The following is a 20,296-nucleotide window of genomic DNA, read 5'->3' as shown; positions in this document are numbered from 1 at the left end:
TGAAAATTATGGAATTTATGGACCATGAAACACCTACCATTAATCTTGATACTTGGACCATTAAATTTGAAATCAAAGGAACCTGGAACCTAAGACGGTGAACATGAAACTTGAGACCATTAACTTGAAATCTTGAAAAACATACATATTATGGGCCAATAAACGTGAAATATTTACCGTTAACTTGATATTGGAACCATTAAACTTAAAACTAATTTTTTATTATTATAAAACTAATTTTTATTATTATTTGGCCTTAACTATTAAAATAATTATTATTTATTATTTTATTTATTGTATTTATTTATTATTTTATTTAGTATTTTTTTAATCATTTATGGTGCAATCGGTTGCTCTAAGTTTTTATTTTTTATTTTTTTAATGTTTGACTGCCACTACAATGCTTTTTTTTTTATTATTATTCCTTGCATGGATGAGATACATGCATCTATTTAGCAAAGGCCCTCAATATAGACCTATATCTCTAGCTTTTTTTTTTTTTTCGCAGATTATCACAAAATCATTTTACCAGATTAGGTTGGTTTTATTTGTAGCAGGCACATTCACGAGTGTATAGCTATGGTTTCAGAAAGTGTAAATTTGCTTGAGAGGAAGGTTTATGAGAGTAACGATGATGGGTTCAAACTTGATATTCAGAAGGATCAGTTTGGAGTTTTTGCTTTGAGTTCTTCACCGGTTTGGTTATCATAGCATTTTCATTAAATGGATCTCTGTTATTCTTAATTCAGCCAAGATTTCTGGGATTATTAATGGGAGCCCGCATGGTATTTTCTGTTGCGGCAAGGGTGTTCGTCAAGGGGATCTGCTGTCGCCTCTTTTGTTTTGCACTGCTGAGGAGGTTCTATACGGGGGTATTTTAGATCTTCATTTCAAAGGCTTACTCAAACCCCTCTCAGCTCCTAGAATTTGCTTTCTTCCGACTCATACTATGTATGCTGATGACGTTTTCTTATTTTGTTGAGGAGATTTAAATTTTATGAAAAATCTTGCTAGCTTTTTGGATGATTATGGTGCAGCTTCAGGGCAAATTATCAATAAGGAAAAAAGTTGCTTCTATTTAGGAAAAAATGCTTCCACAAGACAAAGAACAGTGGCTGATTCTTTGGGCTTTGCTGAGGTTTCCTTTCCCTTTACTTGCAGGCTAGAAAGGAAAGCTATTATCTATGGCAGCCAAGGTGGAGTTAGTAAAAACAGTAGTTCAGAGTATTCTACTTCACAGTTTCCGGGTTTACTTATGGCTGTTTCTCTAATTAAAAAAATTGCACATCTGGGCTCGTAACTTTATCCTATCAGGTGATTATCTTGCTCGTAAAATGGCAGTTATTTCTTAGTATCAGATTTGTGCTCCAAAGCATGAAGTGGCCTTGGCCTTAAAATGCTTAATAGCCTAAATAAGTCATGTCTCATGAACTTTGTTTGGGAAGTGCGGAAAAGCAAGTATAGTTGCTCAGATTATTTCCAATGCAGGTACTCTTTTACTGATCACAAAAACATTTATAACAATTCTTGTCTTTGGGTGGGTTTCCGGTGCTGCTTTTGATTCTGGTACTCGATAGATTATCGTAGATGGTTCCTGTATCAATTTCTGGTTTAATGAATGGCTTTCTAATTCGATCCTTTCCTCTTCAGATTTTTCTTCTATTAATCTCACTAGTGGGCTAGCTGATGTTATTAAAGAAGGAAAAAGGGAGTTGCCGACAGATTTATTCACTTACTTTCCTCATTTCCAAAAGTTATGAGGAAAAGCTTGTTTAGATTAATTCTCGGGATGGTGATTTGTCTTTAAAAGTAAGCTATGACTCTTATCTTATTCGCTATCCTTTAAAACCTTGGTGTGCTCAGGTTTGGAAAGACTTCTTTCCTACTAAATTCTCTATGCCTGTATGGCGCATGCTTTAAAATAGATTACCTACTGATGAGATTCTTTGGGGTCGTGGGATATGCGTTGTTTCCACTTGCTCGCCTTGTGATTCTCCTTGCTGTTGCGAAAGTGTGGATCATATGTTTTGTTCATTGTAAATTTGCTTCTTCTCTTTGGCATTATCCGTTTGATAGAGTCCATTTGGTTTTACCTATGGTTGGTTCGGTGGTTGACTTATTGCACTTTATGATCAATGTGAATTTCAACCCTCAATTATTGCATGTTTTGATTCTCGGCTACTACTATATGTTTTATCTTATTTGGAAGACTCAGAATAAGGTTCGTTTTGATAACGTGCACCCTTCTGTTTACCAAATCCAAGCTAACTATAAGGTTCATCTGGTTCATTTTGCAAAACTCAGTCCTAGATATGTTTTTTATGGTGGAGATAGAGAAATAATGGCCTCTCTTGATTTGCCTTTTTCGGTGGGTTGGGCCCCGAAAGTCCTTATTCTTAATTGGAAACCTCCTGAAATGAGTTTGTAAAAGCTAATTCCGATGGTTTATCGAAAGGAAACTAGGATAGTGCTGTGGTAGGTGGCGTTTTTCGGGATTCTAGCAGATTCTTTCTTGGGGGTTATTACATCCCTTTAGGTGATCATACAGCCTATTATGCCGAAATTTTTGCAGCTATTCTTGCTATTGAGCTTGCATTTAATAAAGGGTGGAGAACTTTGTGGCTAGAATGTGATTCTACGTTCGTTTTACATTTTCTTTTAACAATAAGTCTTTTCAACCTCTTTGGAACTTACAAAATCGTTGGTTGAATTATTGTCATCTCTTTAGACAAATGGACTTGAGAATGAGTCACACGTTTCGTGAAGTTAATTATATGGCCAATTGTTTGGTGAATCTATGTTAGGTGCCGATCAAAACACGATAACAATGAATGATACTTGTTCTGTTTATGGTAAGAACAACTAATAGTTTCTTAAATAATTACTCGATGGTTAATTCTTCATAGCTGAAGCTTATTTATAATAGTTATAACAAAGACTACTTATGATTTGTAGCCAACAATCTCGGCTCAAATCAATTTAAATCAAATAAAGCAATTAATAAATATCAATTAGAAAACAGGAAACAAATTAAACTTGATTTGCTCCACCGCACAATCTGCAACAACCCCTTGACGTGGTCTTCCCTTTATTTGCTCCAACCATCAGCTACTTTTACTTCACACGTAAACATCACGTTTAAACTAGACTTGCATGGATATGCATGTAACGAGTACGTGAGATCAAGTTCATGCATGGTCAAACAAAGTCCACATATATGTTACAGGCTTAGAAGCCCTAGCTGACCTCCTTGGTCGTCTATCAACCTAGGATTACAGTGCTTTGCTTACACGTGGTGGGATAATCCTCCACATGAGATTTCTAAATTTGTTTCTAATGATGCTAATGGAGTTCCTAGTTATCATTACTCTTAAAATTGTTCTATTTACTTTTTTCTTATTTTGCTATCTATCTTTTATGCTTTTCTTTTATTATTGCAGCTTTCTTGCTATTTTGAGAAGTAAGACTCATTATGTGCCTCCCTGAATAAGAGTATTGTTATTTATCTTCAATAAAATTGCCTTGTTAGCTGAGGTTTTTTAAAAAAAATGATTATAGAGAGGATCTACTATAATAATTACATAATCTGACATAGCGGATCAAGGAAGCAGGCATCAAATAAAAACGTGTGATCCTAATCGACAACGAATGCTCATTAACAGCCTTCAAGTATAGGGGTTTGGAAATGGTACACAGAAAGAATCGAATTTTGAAAACTGAATCTCAATTCAATTATTAGATAAAGAGTCGTCTATCATTTGACCAAGGACTATTAGCTGGTCTTCCTTTAGATTTATGAATTCCAATTTCCTATTTACAATAAAGGAGCTTTACAAGTCACTTAAATGTTATTATAATGAATAATATTAAGCATCCAAATATTTTGAACAAATTATTATGTACTTAAAATAATAAGAAAAAATGAAATAAATTTGTATAGATGAGCGAAACAAAAAATTAAATGATAATAAAAAAAATACAAATGATGTGTCTTAATGATGAAAATACAAATAGTGACACATTAGTTGGTTTTCTTTTATAAATTGTTTGTTATTTGACTGCTCAAGCAAGAAAAATTGTGTCGATATTAAGTAATTTCAAATTATTATTATATTTATAATAGTATATTACAATATATTTATATTTATAATATTCGAAAATCAGTCAGGTACATCACACAAAAAAAAACTAATGATGCTTTTCTCAAATTTGAAAGATTTTTTTCCCCTAAACATACAAATTTAATAGGACTTTGATACCTAAAAATTAGGTGGTAGATGATTAATTTATATAACATTTTGTGGATATAATTATTAATAAGGGATATGTCTCTTAAAGTAAGCTACACAGTTTAAATAAATTATAATTACTTTCTCAAGGGACATGACTAATCCTCAAGAGACACAACTTCCTTATAACTTAAGAGTCATGTACATATATATATATATATAAAAGTTTGATGAACCGTCATCACTAATCTATGAATTGGCCTTATTGTACGTATTTCACATCATCCACAGGTATGAATTTAAAACATTAAGAGTTCTTAGAAGTTCCTTTGTCTCAGTGACCCTTAATTATAAGTGATTTCTAGTTTAAAAAATATTCTCTTAGAATTACTCTTACAAGGACCAACAATGGTATCAGAGCAAGGTTAATATTCTTTTTTTTTATATATACAAAGGGGCTCTAAAAAGAGCTAAGGAAAAACAAAACGTGGGTAAGCTACCCCATACATGTCATGCTGAGGGTAAGCAATGATACCAGGAGGAGGATTTGGGAACAAATGAAGACCCAAAGGAAAAGATAGGGCATGGTTTGCTAAGAAGTCCGCTGCAAAATTAGCCTCCCTGTAAACATGATTAATGGTAATGCGCCAGCTAATGAGATCTTTAATTGACTTAATCAAAGGAGAGAGCTCATTAGTTGTGATCATAGGAGTGGTGACTAGTTGGAGAATACAGATGTTGTCAACTTCAACTTGTAACCATCCGATCCCATTTTGCCAAGCAATATTTAAACCTTCATATAGGCCCCAAAGCTCAGCTACTGTAACCGAGCACGATCCAATATTCATTCCAAAGCTGGCCACCCAAGCCTCATTATGATCTCTGATAAGACCGCCTACACTTGCTTCCCCTGTCTTTTTTGCAGCACCATCAGTATTTAACTTACACCAAGACCAGAATGGAGGAGACTAACATATCCACTTCGCAACCCGGCGATTATTCATGCCCATAGGTGTGGAACTAATCCGTTGAAATTCTGTAGCTTTTATCTGGACTTCAGATATCATAGTAGCACAATCCCAAGTCATGCCATGAAATAAAAATTTATTACGCCAAAACCAGAGATGCCATATAGCTACCCCAAAGAAAATATTCCAACTGAGATCTTATCCAACCTGGTCCGCGTTCGTCAAATTATAGCTCATCCAATCTTTCAAGTTCAGAGAGAAAAAATATTGACGTTGATGTATCGGGAGGATGGCATACCAAAATCTCCTAACTACCATGCAGTCTCGTAACACATGCAAAGTATTCTCATCTCCATCACCGTAATGATCACAACTGCTATCTAAGTGAACATGTCTTCTAGAAATCTCAGCTTTTGTTTTCAATCTATTATGCAACACCAACCAAAGGAAAAGACTTATACTTTGAGGACCATTCCAACGCCATACACAGCTCCATATTTGATCATCCTCTCCCTTAATCTCTTTGGAAAGAGCATCATATGCTGATTTTACAATGAAATTTCCTTTTTTAGATTCAGACCAAAAAAACTGATCTTCTCCATAGCCTTCCATTGGTGGTCGAAATGAGGCAATTCGGAGAAGGATATTGTTGGGGAGGAGGTGACTGAAACTTACCTAATTCCAATTACCTTGTGCATCAACAAGCTCAGCAGCAGTCTTATTAATAATCTCAGCAGGAATCGGGGCCAAAGCATGAACAAGCAATGGTTGAGCTTTTGTAACCCAGCAGTCCCACCAAAAACGAACCTTTTTGCCATCTCCAATATTTCACTGAATCCCCATTATTGTATCCTTCCATACTTTACCAATGGACTTCCACAAGTATGAACCATTTCTCGTTGGCAAGACTGATGGCAAGTTCTCTTTATTGAACCCATACTTTGTAAGTAATACTCTGGTCCAAAGGCTGCTAAGGGATGAAATAAGATTCCACCCCACTTTCATCAGCAATGCTTTATTCATTACTTTCAGATTTTTGAAGCCTAAACCACCACAGCTCTTAGGTTGACAAACTTTATCCCAACTCACAAGACTCATCTTCCGTTGAGGATTAACTCCACTTTAAATGAACTTTTTACAAGCCTGATCAATTTTAGCTTTGACACACATGGGAAGACTTGTAGTTTGCATGGCATATATGGGTACAGCTTGGATGACGGATTGAGCAAGAGTTATTCTACCAACTAAAGACAAATGCGACGCATTCCACCCAGAAAGCCATCTCTCTACAATATCAACGATGCCTTGGTAAATATTCTTAGACACCTGCGAATGAAGAAGAGGCATTCCAAGATACCTTCCAAGATTAGCCGTGACAGAGAAACCCAACATCTGACCAATTTTTCTAGTTGTACCTGTGGAAACATTTTTAGAAAAAAATATGTGAGTTTTAGCCTTATTGACCTTTTCTCCGAGCTAGTACAAAAGACATCCAGTACTGTATTTATAACTTTAGCTTGATCACAAGAAGCCTCCGCAAGCAATAGGAGGTCATCAGCAAAAAACAGATGAGTAAGAGGGGTTCCATGCCGAGCAAGCCGAATCGGTTTCCATTCTCCCATATTGACTGCATGACATATTCCATGGCTGAGCCTCTCAATGCAAAGGACAAAAATATAAGGAGATATAGAATCCCCTTGTCTTATTCCCCTCGATGGAAGGAAATCATCCATAAATTCTCCCTCCCAAAGAACATTCATCCGAGCAGTGGTGATGCAATTCATTGTAATATGCACAAAATCAGTGGGAAGTCCTGCTTCGAGGAGAGTGTCTTGAATAAAGTCCCAACTAAGCCTATCATATGCCTTTTCCAAATCTACTTTAATAGCCGTCTGCCCCCTGTTTCCAGTTTTCCTTCTCATAGAATGCATAATCTCTTGTGCCACGACAATGTTTTCAATACTGTGTCGACCCGGCACAAAACTCATTTGGTGGGGACCAATGAGTCCTGGTAAGATAGCTTTCAACATGTTTGCAAATAATCTTTGTTAGTCTTATAAGTCACTGTGTATAAGCTAATAGGCCGGTACATTCTAAAAGAAATGGGATGGTCCGTCTTTGGGATAAGGACTACTAAGGTCTTATTAATCTCTGATGGAATATTTCCACTCCTAAAGATCTCCCTAATAAAACGGCAGAAAAAAGGGCCTACAATGTTCCATTGGGATTGGTAGAAGATGGCATGGAGGCCATCGACACCAGGAGCTTTGAGGGGCTTCATGCTGAAAATTGTGTGTTTAATTTCATCATCATCCACTGGGGCATTCAGCGAGGGCACACACGCAATGTCAATGGTTGGATAATAACATGTAAAGTATACTGTGTGAAGGTTGCTTGATCGTTTGTATAGAGGTCTAAGAAGAATTGAACATCATGGGCTTTAATATCTGCTACATTATACAGCCACAGTCTAGTATCACTCTGAATTACAGCAATCTTGTTCTCACGTCTTCGAGTAAGAGTTTTCTGATGAAAGAAAGTAGTATTCCGATCCCCATACATAATCCAGTCCTTTCTTTATTTCTGATGCCACAATAATTCTTCTTGAGTAAGAACTTGCTCCAATTCTACTTTTAATTTTAGCTCCAATCGAACTAGGCTCTGTTTAGTGCAAGTCTCAAGAACTCTCTGGATCCCTCCAATTCGAGCTAGAAGATTTCGCTTTTTATGAAAAATATTTCCAAAGGTGTTTTTATTCCAGAGAGAAACATTGGTAGTAAAACGTTGGACTACCTCAAGGTAGGAGTCATCAAACCCCCAACTAGAATTCACTAAATTCTGGAAGCCTTTATCAATAAGCCATGCAGCCAGGAACCAAAAAGGTTTATTCCCTCTACCCCGTTCCTCGACCTTCTCAAAACGCACCAGGACAGGTCTGTGATCAGACGCAATTTTTGGGAGGTGAAGGACAGTATTTTCCGTGAATCTAGCCGTCCAATCTTCATTGCAGACTGCCCTATCTAAACGTTTAGCTAAAGTGCCCCTTGACCAAGTGAATTTAGGCCCTTTAAATTGGAGGTCATATAACCTGTTAGAGTGCAACCAAGTTCTAAACAGCCCACAAATACCACTTCGATGTGAAGAGCCCCCTCTTTTTTCCGAAGCATATATAATAGAATTAAAGTCCCCTCCCATGAGCCATGGCCCCTGAACTGTAGTAGCCAGCCTCTCTAAGTGGCTCCAAAGATCCCTCCTTTTGCATGGACTAGGACTAGCATAAATAGTCGTAACCCATGAAAAGACTACATTATTTTTAGATATATTAAAATGAATAAATTGTGTGTGATTTGAAATAATTTCCACACCATAGCTATCATCCCACAACAACCAAATACTGCCAGAAAAACCAGTGGCCTCAACTCTATGATACTTGTTAAAACCACTTCTTCTGATGAACTCATTAGCCTTAATGCCATTAATACGAGGTTCGAAGATAGCAACCATCGACGGTTTATAAGTTTTCACCAAAGTCCGAAAAGATCGACGGAAGTTTGGAGAAGCAGCTCCTTGGACATTCCAAAACATAATTGAATCAACCATTTAAATTAGGAGAAGATAAAGAGAAATACCCTAAGCAAAAGGCTCAGTAGCCTCTTGGATCGCCGCCATAACATTCTCTTCATCCAGGGACACATCACCTTCCGACGATACCAGTTCAGAGTCACTATCTCCCATGTAATCACTGTCATCACCATCATCATCATTCTTCAACTTCTCTGTAATTGCATTAGCCACTTTGTCAGGGGAGTGGCCATCATGATTCGTAAATTGGCCATGAAATTGCAGGGAGTTATGGTTCGTAGGGGGGTCAAGGCCAAAGGAGGTACTTCGAGTATGGTTAGGTGGTGTATCAGTGGCAAAGGACACGGCTGAGTGAAATAGAAGGTTTAAGCTAGTTGTAACAGTAGTTGGGTTTGAGTGGCGAAGTTGGTTTGCATGTTGGGTACGTAGTTTATGTTGGGATTGCATGGGAGTGGGCCGAGTAGAGTCAGGTAAATGACTAGGAATTGCATTATTGGGGGCCATGGCATCTTGGTTTCCTTGGTCATTTAACTGGGTGTGGGCCTGCTTTTTCTTATGGTGGTTAGGTGTTTTTGGGGGTTTGGAATAAACAAAGTTATGGGAGGTGGCAGGCATGTGATTGTTCAAGGCTGAGGGTGTATATCCCTTAGGATCTTCCTCTTGTATTTTATCAATCTCTTCAGCCAAAATGCCATGCCGAGATTCTTTACCAAAACTACTCCAATTACCTAGAGCAAGGTTAATATTCTATTTTGAGTTTAAAACCAAAATTGAAGTTATTTTGGAAGTAATCTAATGTGTTCAAGACCTCCAATAAGGCGTGTTCGAAGAACTATTCCAAAAGGGATACGTCTAAGAAGAATTCGCACTCAAAGGACTATTGTTCAACTATATCGATTATTGCAAAGAAGACAACCTCTATGAGACGGATATTTGGATATTCCAATAAGAATTGTTTCAAGTCTTTGAGTGCCATAAGAAATGATTGATGCTTATAATAAACTTGTTCAAAGAATATTTCCAAAACACCAAATTATATTTTATGGTCAAATTTTTTATTTTATGTTACAAATTATTTAGACACAATGTTTAGCACAAAATCTAATGATACTAATAAAATTTTAAAAAAATTAAATCGGTCTATTGATAATATTTGGAAAAGAAGAGTGTCCTATGTTTTCATTCAAGATAAAACATATTATGTCAATACTAGTGATATTCCAAATAATATACATGATGGTGAATCAAATGCTCATTGCACTTATCGTCGAAAAAAATGGGAGGAAGATAATACAATTGTAAAAGCTACAATTTTAAGCTACATGCAAGATGAACTTATTCTTTTATTTGAAGATCATATGACTGCAAGAGAAATGATAGAAGCCTTAGCAGCTAAATATAATGCTAAATTTGAAACTCATTGTTTCAAAAATTTAATAGAATGTACATAGAAAAGGGAAGGAATTAGCATTTTTAGGTAATACAATTACTGATAAAATGCAAGTGTCTACAGTTCTTAATAGCCTACCACTATCATGGGATTCAGTTGTTACATCTTTAAATTGTTTAGGTCAAGTTTTGACTCTAGACACTTTAGCAAAAATTTTGGCACTTGAAGAAGAAAGAAAAATCGTCGAAAATGCTCAAATTTGATGTTGATGGAAGATTCTTCTAAGCCTTCTAAGCAGTTCAAGAACCAAGAGAAAAGAAAGAAGACAAATAAGAAAAGTAAATGGCCACAAAAAAATAAGAAAAATGAATGTTTCAAATGTGGCCAAGTTGAACATTTCAAGAAAGCTTGCCCAACGATCAAAATGATTGAAAAAGTTGGGCAAGGAATGAAAGAGCTTACTTTTACTATCTCATAATCTTTGATGATAGAGCCTAGCTCGAATCATTAGTGGATAGACTCTAGAGCTACCTGTCATATGGCAAAAATCTAAAGATGGCTAGACTGTGGAGCTACCCGTAATATGGCAAAAATCTAAAGATGGCTTGCCCATTCTGATTTACCATTTACTTTCGGGGGAGAGGCTTTTAGTACAACACTGTATAGTTTAAATAGGGCCACCACAAAGTCCAAAGAATTAGTTCCTTATGAATATTGGACTAGTACATAAGGATGGCCAACGAACCGAGGGACATGTAGCATGGCAGGGGCATGGCACATGTCCGTATGGCACGACATGGCACGAGCATATTTTAGTAGGATAAGTGGCACGACACGCATGCGGGCTGGGATGCACTGGGTTTAGAGTTTTAGGCACATGGGCCTTAAAAGCACAGCACGATTAGAGAATGGCTAAAGTACAATAGGTGAAATGATCCGCAATAAGCACATTTCACTTTTTAATGAAAGTAAACTTAAAATTTTATGATTTTACAAATAATATAAAATTGAACGTTTTAATATATTTTAGTAGCATAATTTTTTTAAATTTATTTAATGATTAGTTAAAAAAATTCTAATTATTTTATGTTTATAAGGTGCGTTTGGCACACTGTATTGTATTATGCTGTATTACATTATTTTAATGCTGGTGTATTGTATTATGATGTATTGCATTAGAACTGTATTATAATAATATTGTACAATGTTTGGTGATGCATTGTACTGTATTAATTTTTTTTGTGATTAACTTAAATTATATATTTTAAAAAATAATATTTATTAATACTTAAAAAAAACTAAATATGCGATCTTAAATTTTAAAAATTTAATAATTTTTTTTAGTGTAAATGTTAAATTTTATTGAGAAATGATGACAACTATTATCTTTTTTAAAAAATAAATTTCTAAACCCAAATTTAGTTATGAATAAGGGTTGTACAACAATTGTCTTTTTATAAACAAAATTCTTTAAAAAAAATAATTACCAATACTAATTCCCATAGCACAATAAAATAAAAATTTTGTGAAGGCATTCAATCTCATCTCAAACAAATCTCATCTATCACTATCGTCTTTAACCAATCTACAAAATCAAACCCCTTGAATCAAACATAGAAAGGAACTAAGGGAGGTAGCGGCATCTATTAGTGTTATATAAAGATGATGAAGAAACAGAGGAGAAGATGACAAACAAGAAACTGAGAAGAAGAAGAAACAGACAAGACGAAAAAGAAGAGGGGAAAAGGAAAAAATAATAATAAAAGAAAAATGAGAGAGAGAAACAGATATGACGAAGAAGAAGAAGAGAGGAAAAGGGAAAAAAAGAAAAAAAAAGAGTGAGAATCAGAGAAGACGAAGAAGAAGAGGGGAAAAGGAAAAAAGAAAATAGAGAAAAACAGAGAAGATGAAGAAGAATAGGGGAAAAGGAAAAAAATAAAACAAAAAAAGAAAGAGGGTAACAGGGAAGACGAAGAAGAAAAGGGGAAAGGGAAAAAAAAAGAAAAAAGAAAGAGAGAGAAATAGAGGAGACGAAGAAGAAGAAGCTAATGCAGTATAAACCCGAGTCTCACTCGGGTTTCCGTTATGCGGGGTTTCCCGCATTAATTTTTTTCTTAATGCAATACCAGAGAAGTGCCAAACATCGTATTGTCATATTTTAATGCAATGCAGAGCGTTAATACAGTATAATACGGCATGCCAAACATGGCCATAATGTATTAAATGAATTGATGATATCATGATTTTAATAAGTAAAATTATAAATATAATGATTTCATAAAATGTACGTATTAACATTATTACGAACTATAATCTATCACTCAATATAAATCTAAGCTAACAGTTAAATTAACCGTTCAGAAAAAATTATTACTATTATTATTGTTGTTATTGTTGTTAAGTATCAAAAAATAATTCTATTACCGTAGCATCTGATTTAGTAGTTAGTATTATATTCTCTTACTATTAGTTGTTTGTTATTATTGAATATGGACTTGAGTTTTGAACTTTTGATTTTATTGAATTTGACTAAAGATATGTGGAACCAAAAAAAGTACATAGGCTTGAAAAAAGTACGCTAACAACTTGGCATACCCTCTTAAAAAAATTAGAAAAAAAAAACATGTGGTGTTTTTCTTAGGTACTGTACGGCACGACACATACATGGTGCCCGGCCAGATCTAAGGAAAAAAAAAAATAGGCACAGCACAACATGAGCACGAGCTCGCATGGGCCTTCCTTTGATGACCGGGTTGGCCCGTTGGCCATCTCTACTAATAGGACACTTGATTTGTCTAATCTAAGGATATGAGACTGCAAAACTTATATCTTAAAACCTAAACCTTTAATAAATAAGCTTAAAAATCAAACTTATGAATGTAAATTTATCGAATACCCAGATAACAGTTCAATATATAGATTTTATCATAATGAAAAAGGCTTAATAGTTGTTGTTCTAATAAAACAAGTAAAACCTTTAAAAAAATATTATTATTACACTAATATGCAGATATCTCTAATAATAACTCATCTTTGGATGTAGATCAAGGGATATAAGTTGTAAATCAAGATTCTTTACAATCGTTTAAGCATAATAAATTCTCTACACAACCTATGCTTAATGGGAAGGAAAAGAGTAAGAGAACCTTCTTCGAAGCTTAAAGATTATTATGTTTATAACAAATTGAATCATTAGATGAGCTTGAAAATATAAAGAGGTTATAAATTCATCAGATTCAACTGAATGGTTGAAAGCTATGGAAGAAGAAATAAATTCAATTAATAAAAATTAAGTTTGGGAATTAACAGACCTCCTACAAGGAAGAAAGGCTATAGAATGTAAATGGTTTCTCAAGAAAAAGCTCAAGTCTGATGGAACATTAGAAAGATATAAAGCAAGGCTTATAGCTAAGGGTTCTACACAAAAACCCAAGATACACTATATAGATATTTATTCTCGAGTGGCTAAACTTGTATCTATAAAAGCTCTTATTGCTTTAATTGCTAAATTAGACCTTGAAATGATTCCAAATTAATGTTAAAATTGCATTCTTAAATGTTGAATTAAAGAAGCCATTTATATGCAACAACAAGAAGATTTTATTGAAAATAATCAAGAAAATAAAGTCTATTGGCTTAAAAAAATCTTTTTATAGTCCTTAACAATCATCTTGCCACTGATATATCACTTTTCACCAAGGAATAGTAGAAATTGGCTATAAAATAAATGAGCTTGATTATGGTGTATATGTTTGGAAAAGTGGGAGTAAAATTACAGTTATATCATTATATGTAGATGATATCTTATTGGTTGGAAATGACATGGAAACGATCAACAAAACAAAATCATAATTGGGATCAAATTTTGAGATGAAAGATATGGGAGAAGCATCTTTTGTCGTACGAATTAAAATTACAAAATCAAACCTTTAGATTATTCTATCTAAATCAATCTAAATATATTGAAAAAGTACTTAAGAGATTTAATATAGAGAATTGTATAACAGTATTAACCTGTATGTAAACGACAATATTTGAATAAAGTGTGTGTTCTAAAAATAAACAGGAAGAGGAAGATATGAATACAATTCCATGTGCACAAGCAGTAAGTAGCTTAATATATGCAATGACATCAACTAGACTTGATATTTGTTATGCAGTTAGATTAGTCAATTGATTTCAATCTAACCTAGGTAAAGAACATTGGAAAGTTGTCAAAAGGATATTTAGATATTTACGAGGTACAAAAAACAATGAAATTATGTTTTAGTAAGGGTGATATAATAGTAAAAGGTTTTTTTAATGCAGATTTTGTTGGAGATCAATATAATGGCAAATCAACAAGTGGTCATTTTTTTCCTTTTGGTGGTACGTTAGCTTCTTCGTCAAGTAAGAAACAAACATATATTGCTAGATATACAATGAAGGCCGAAAATATAGCATGTAGTATGGCAACATCATAGGTCGTATGGATTAGATGTCTCATTGAAGAATTGAAACTTGGTTTACTAAATAAACCAATCAATGTGTTTTTATGATAATAAGTCTACTATCTCTCTAATAAAAAGTAAAGCAAATAGTTCTAAAGGAAAACACATTGATGTTTCTTATCACTATATACAAGATATAGTGGAACACATAGAAATAAAAGTTAACTGTATTTCTTCACGAGAGATGGTGGCTGACCCTATAACCAAGGGGTTAAATTTAAATAGTTTCTGTCATGACCCAACCTACACCTATTAAGATAATGTTCGCTTTGGGCCTTAAAAAGGCTCGTACGGGTTTGTTTCTAGGGCGCCCATACACCCCAAAACTCGTATTGCCAATTAAGGTGTGGATCAGTCCTTATAAACCCAGCATCTCTCCCGTACTTTGCCGGTGTGGGATTCGCTTAAGGTGTTACATACACCCCCCTTAGGGACTCAGCGTCCTCATTGAGGTTTGCCCCACTATTGCTCAAGAGGACACGCGAAGCCGCTCTGATACCATAATGTCATGACCCAACCCAGACCTAGTAAGATATTGGTCGTTTTGGGCCTTAACAATGCCCGCATGGGTTTGTTTCTAGAGCACCCATACACCCCAAAACGCATCTTACCAATTAAGGTGTGGATCACTCCTTATAAACCCAGCATCTCTCCGGGCTTTGCCGATGTGAGATTCGCCTAGGGTGTTATAGTTTCAGTAAGCATGCAGATGCAATAAGATTAAAATTCCCCTAGGCCTAGGTGTTCCACACATGAAAGAAAATTCTAGTTTAAAAGTTCTTGGGGACGCTTAAGAAATTAAACTAGAATATATTAGTTAATTAAAATAATTTTTTAGTCAAAATTGACACATAAATAATGGATATTATAAATCAATTAAGAATGTGTGTATATCTTAATGGTTGTCTATAATCTTGAAATTACTCTGTTTGGAATAGTAACGATGAAATTGGATCCAAGGAAATTTAATAAGTTATTATTGTCAAATAATAAAGAAAGTTTTATATGTATGTCTAATTAATAAATACGTCCAAGGGGGAGCTAATGATCATTATTAATATATATAACGTTCAATGGACATAATTATTCATTAGGATATGTCTCTTGAAATAAGCTAATACAATTTAAATAAATTATAACTACTTTCTTAAAGGACATGATTAATTCTCAAGAGATTCACAACTTCCCTTATAACTTAAAAGTCATGTATGTATAAAAAAGTTTGATGAACAGACATCAATAGTCTGTAAATAGACCCTATTATACATATTCTACATCATCAATAATTATGAGTTTAAGATATTGAGAGTTCTTAGAAACTCATTTGTCTCAATGACTCTTAGTTATAAGTGATTTCTAGTTTAAAAATAATTATCTTAGTATTTCTTCTATAGGAACCAACAATAGATTGATAGCACCTTCATGTGTGTAAGCCAAACTTGCTTAATTGTTAAATATTTTTGTAGATCATCACATATGTCTCTCTAATATGTATAGGAAGTAGTGTTAGTAGAATTCTTCAAAATTTTGATTTGTGATCCTATGATGACTAGTACGAGATTCAATACAAATTTTGTGTCTCGATTTATTGTTTGGAACATAATTTTGTCACCATTTATTATTGGAACGGGATTCGGGATGTGTGGAACTCCCGATCGGAATCCCAAATATCCTGACTGTGTTGTAAAGTGAAGTTTAAATCTAAGTTTCCTAAAACATATAACAAGTCGAATCGATGAAGCACTAAAATCTGACATGGCAATCATGTAGTATGATAGGTCGATTGGATAAAGAAAAAAGAACTGAGATGTTAGTCAAACATGTCGTTTATAGTAGAATTTGCAGCATATGACAAAAAGCTCACATTATCTAGAACATTTGGAATTCCAATTGAGATTTGAAAATTTGAAGGGGAAGGAATTGTGACACATTTTTTGTATTAATTTATTGCTTGGGTCAGACAGTGGTGGACCAACAGTTGGGCTAGACCGGGTTGTAGCCTAGTCTAGTCCACAAAAAATCATTTAAACCCCTTCTGTTTTGATTAAGTTTATATAAGGATAGAGGTTTTATTTTATTTTTATATACATCCATAATTCAGTTACCCTTATGTTTTCATCAAATTTCATAAAACAATAGAGTTTTTACTTTATTTTCAAATATATCCTTAATTCAATTATAATTTTTTCCAACTGAAATTAATGACTTATTTTATAAAAAAATAAAATTATATATTTATTCAATAGATTGAAAATATTAGGGGTCTAAAATATTGTTAATGCTTTAATTTGTTTATAAAATTTTAATTGAAAAAAAGTATGTCAATGTAATATAACATTGTCACTAGTATTAAAAATACTAAAAAAACATATAATAACAATTATGAAAATTTTCATAAATTTTTTTATGTGAATCTTCAGATTTTATTTATTAGTTACATTAACTAAGAGGATAAGTTAGAAAGTAAAATTTGACTATTTTGAGAAGATTTTGATAGAAAAATTATCAACATTTGATTTTTTAAAAAGAGTCAGACTGCCTTGCAAAGAAATAACGGCACGCAAATACCTTTTTGCTGAGTTAGAGTTTAGTTTATTATTGAAATTCTTGACTAATTATATTTTTATAATTTAAAAATATGAATACATTTTAATTGTTTTACTTATTTAAGCCCCGTAATTAAGTACTTTTCAAAATAAAAGTTGTACTTGTAATTTTTAATTGATTATAATTACATGTATTGATTTATTCTAACTTGAAATTCCTCATTAATTTATTAATTCTTATATAATTAGATGTCATTATAGTTTGCAATGTTAGATTTCATAATTGGAAAATAGTATTTTTATATTTGAATTATCTTTTGTTTTTTACTCTTTTTGTATAATTATTTTTGTTTAGAGTACATATGTTGTGAAAAATTTTAATATACTCGCAAGCGCATAAATCTACAGATAAAATAGTGGTAACGAGGTCGAACCCACAAGGATTGTTATAAATTGAAAAGTCTAATTTAAATATAAAATTAATATTAATCCTAACCTAGATGAGCAAATTGAGTTTTTAATAAAATTAAACCAATTAAACTAAGAAAACAATTAAAACAAAGGAGAATCCAATAAGACAAAAATTAACAAGGTTTCAGAATCTACCATTATTCAACTAGTAATTATCTAAATATTAATTAATCCTCAATTTTAGAGTGACAACTCGAAATCAATCTATGTCATTTCATGAATATAACAATTAAGCTCAATTAAAATTAATCTTGTGTAGGTTCTTTTTCTGCTTAATAGTATGATATCCAAGAATCCCATGTAAACATATTGAATAACAAAGAGTCAAAGTTTTCTTAAGTACTATGTGTAAACAATTTAATCAAAGACACAAAATCAAAGATAATCATGTATAAACTTTATAGATCCAAGTATAGATTTAATCGAATATTAATGTTAACAATCAATAATGTATAACAGAATTGATGAAAATATTTTAATAACATCAAACTAATTATGTGAAACAAAAACCATAATCATCAAAGCACGCATGTAGGGAATTAATTAAATAAAAAGATAATTATTTCATTGAATATGGCTTCATCTTTAACCTCAGTATAAGACATTTAACTAGACATACTTAAATTGGGAGCAACAAAGCAAATAAAACCAGCTATGGAGAATTAAATTGCTGATGTTGCCGCTGCTCTCTATTCTCTACCGATTACTCTCTTTTTTCTTCCTCTCTGGCGGCTTCCCCCTCTCTCCGTCCAAAAGCCAAAAGCTTGCTTATATAGTCTTCAAAATGAGCCCACCTTTTCAATTCTAAAGCCAAAAGGCATGGCCTTTAATTTGTTTTGCTTCACTCACGTGCCCATTGCATTAGGATCTCTTTTTCCACTTATGAAACCCAAGTGCGGGTCCCTTTAAATTGCTTTCCATATATTACAATGTCATGCAATTTCTTCTCACGTGCTACCTACTTTTAAAGCTAAAATCACTTTCTCTCCTTTGTCCACATGGGCATGATGAATGAATTTGTTGAGTTCGGTTCCTTGGCTTGATTTCCACATGCATGTATGTCAATTGCTTCCAAAAATCAATTAATCTTTAATGCTTCTGAAATTGAGCTCTTTTATGCCCTTTTCATCCATAATCTCAAATAAATTCCCTATTCAATACAACAATTCAATTAATTAAAAATAAGAAATAAAAATAACTAGCAATTATATAACAAAGGGTAAAATATGTATATATATTATGCTCATCAAATACCACCAAATTTAGATTTTGTAAGTCCTCGAGCAATGATTAGTATTAAAAATTGTCTAATTATCAAGTGATAATAATATTATTTTGTGCTTATGTTATAATTTATATTTGTGTTTATGCAATATATTAGGAATTATTAATTATGTTTTAAATATATCTAATTTTGTGTATTTTTGTGTGTTTATTAGGTAAAATATTAATTTCACGTAATTTGAGGCTCCAAACATATAAATGGAGGTCAAATTTGGATTCTAGAGATCCGAAAACCTTAAGATCAGTCAAGATCAGCTTAAAATTGGTCTTGTATAAAAAGAGTTGACTTTTCTTGTTGACCGAGCACTGATTGGATGATGAAATGAGCTTACAATAGATATGAGTTCATGGGATAGCTGGCAATTTTGACTAAATCTCAACCGTTCATGATTCCATGGCCATGATTGTGCCACGTGGCAATGGTTGGTGAAGCAAGTTGTAGGATCCGAATCTTTGTATTCGGGTCTACCCGATCCACCCATTAACCTGCCAAATCTCAACCGTTCTTTGGGCAAATCGGACGAGTCAAACGATACCACGTGTGATGTTGACTTTTGAAGTTTGACCAGCCATTGGATCTTGATCTAAAGGTTGTGAGGAGCACATGCATGAAACTTATGATGGACCGCAACACACTGGATTATGAATTTATTTTTCTATAAATAGAGCCTCATTTTATGTTTTTAATCATCTCTCTACAACTTTCTTCTTCTCAAATTCTCTCCATCTCCTGGTAATCTTGATTTCCAGGTGTGTTTTTAATATTTTGTATAATTATTTTTATAAATAAAATTAGTTTTATTTCCAATTTTAGTTGTTTTTATTACTTTTAATTATAAGTAATTCAATTTTACTACTTCTTTTTATTTTAATTATGCTTAACTAAATAATTTTAGTTAGGGGAAGGTGAAACTCTTAGGAAATAAATATAATTTAAGCAAATTCTATTTTTAATTTTATAAATTAAATTATTTTCTATTTAATTTTAAACATATTTTATATTTTGACATTTTGATTTATTGTAGACAAACAAATGAATTTGGCACAATAAATTCTTAATATCTTAATATAAGGTATGGTAAAATGGTATTTTGACTTATTGTAGACAAATTAAATTTTGGCACAATAAATACTTAATCCATCATAAAATTAAAGGGAAAATAATAATAATTTATATAATTAATCTTTTGGGCAATAAATCTAAAAAAAAGGGCAAAAAGAATCTATTAAGTTTTATTTACTTCTAAGAGTGGATCCATAACCCTAACTAGCTCAATTTCATAGTTTCATTTAAATTAAGTTGTTTATATTTAAGTTTTAATTTCAATTTTTAGTT

General features: G+C 33.0%; 1 protein-coding gene across 1 annotated transcript; it reads right to left on the bottom strand.

Moving 5' to 3' along the window:
• Positions 1-7,774: 7,774 nt before the first annotated feature.
• LOC112099091 lies at positions 7,775-8,797 on the bottom strand. Its single transcript, XM_024186192.1, has 2 exons — positions 8,593-8,797; positions 7,775-8,499 (listed from the first exon to the last, which is right to left on the bottom strand). Exons 1-2 carry the CDS (start codon positions 8,795-8,797, stop codon positions 7,775-7,777), a joined length of 930 nt encoding a protein of 309 aa, XP_024041960.1.
• Between the last annotated feature and the right edge of the window lie 11,499 nt (positions 8,798-20,296).

Source organism: Citrus clementina, unplaced genomic scaffold, assembly GCF_000493195.1.
Source record: "Citrus clementina cultivar Clemenules unplaced genomic scaffold, Citrus_clementina_v1.0 scaffold_4, whole genome shotgun sequence".
Taxonomy (NCBI): domain Eukaryota; kingdom Viridiplantae; phylum Streptophyta; class Magnoliopsida; order Sapindales; family Rutaceae; genus Citrus; species Citrus x clementina.
This window is presented reverse-complemented; position numbering and strand designations above follow the sequence as displayed.

What these genes read in the sequence shown, in the direction of transcription:
- LOC112099091 (XM_024186192.1), bottom strand. Translation starts at nt 8,797, where the DNA reads ATGGTTGATTCAATTATGTTTTGGAATGTCCAAGGAGCTGCTTCTCCA. An exon ending in GGCCACTGGTTTTTCTGGCA is followed by an intron (nt 8,500 to 8,592) that starts GTATTTGGTTGT and finishes AAAATAATGTAG; the next exon opens with TCTTTTCATGGGTTACGACT.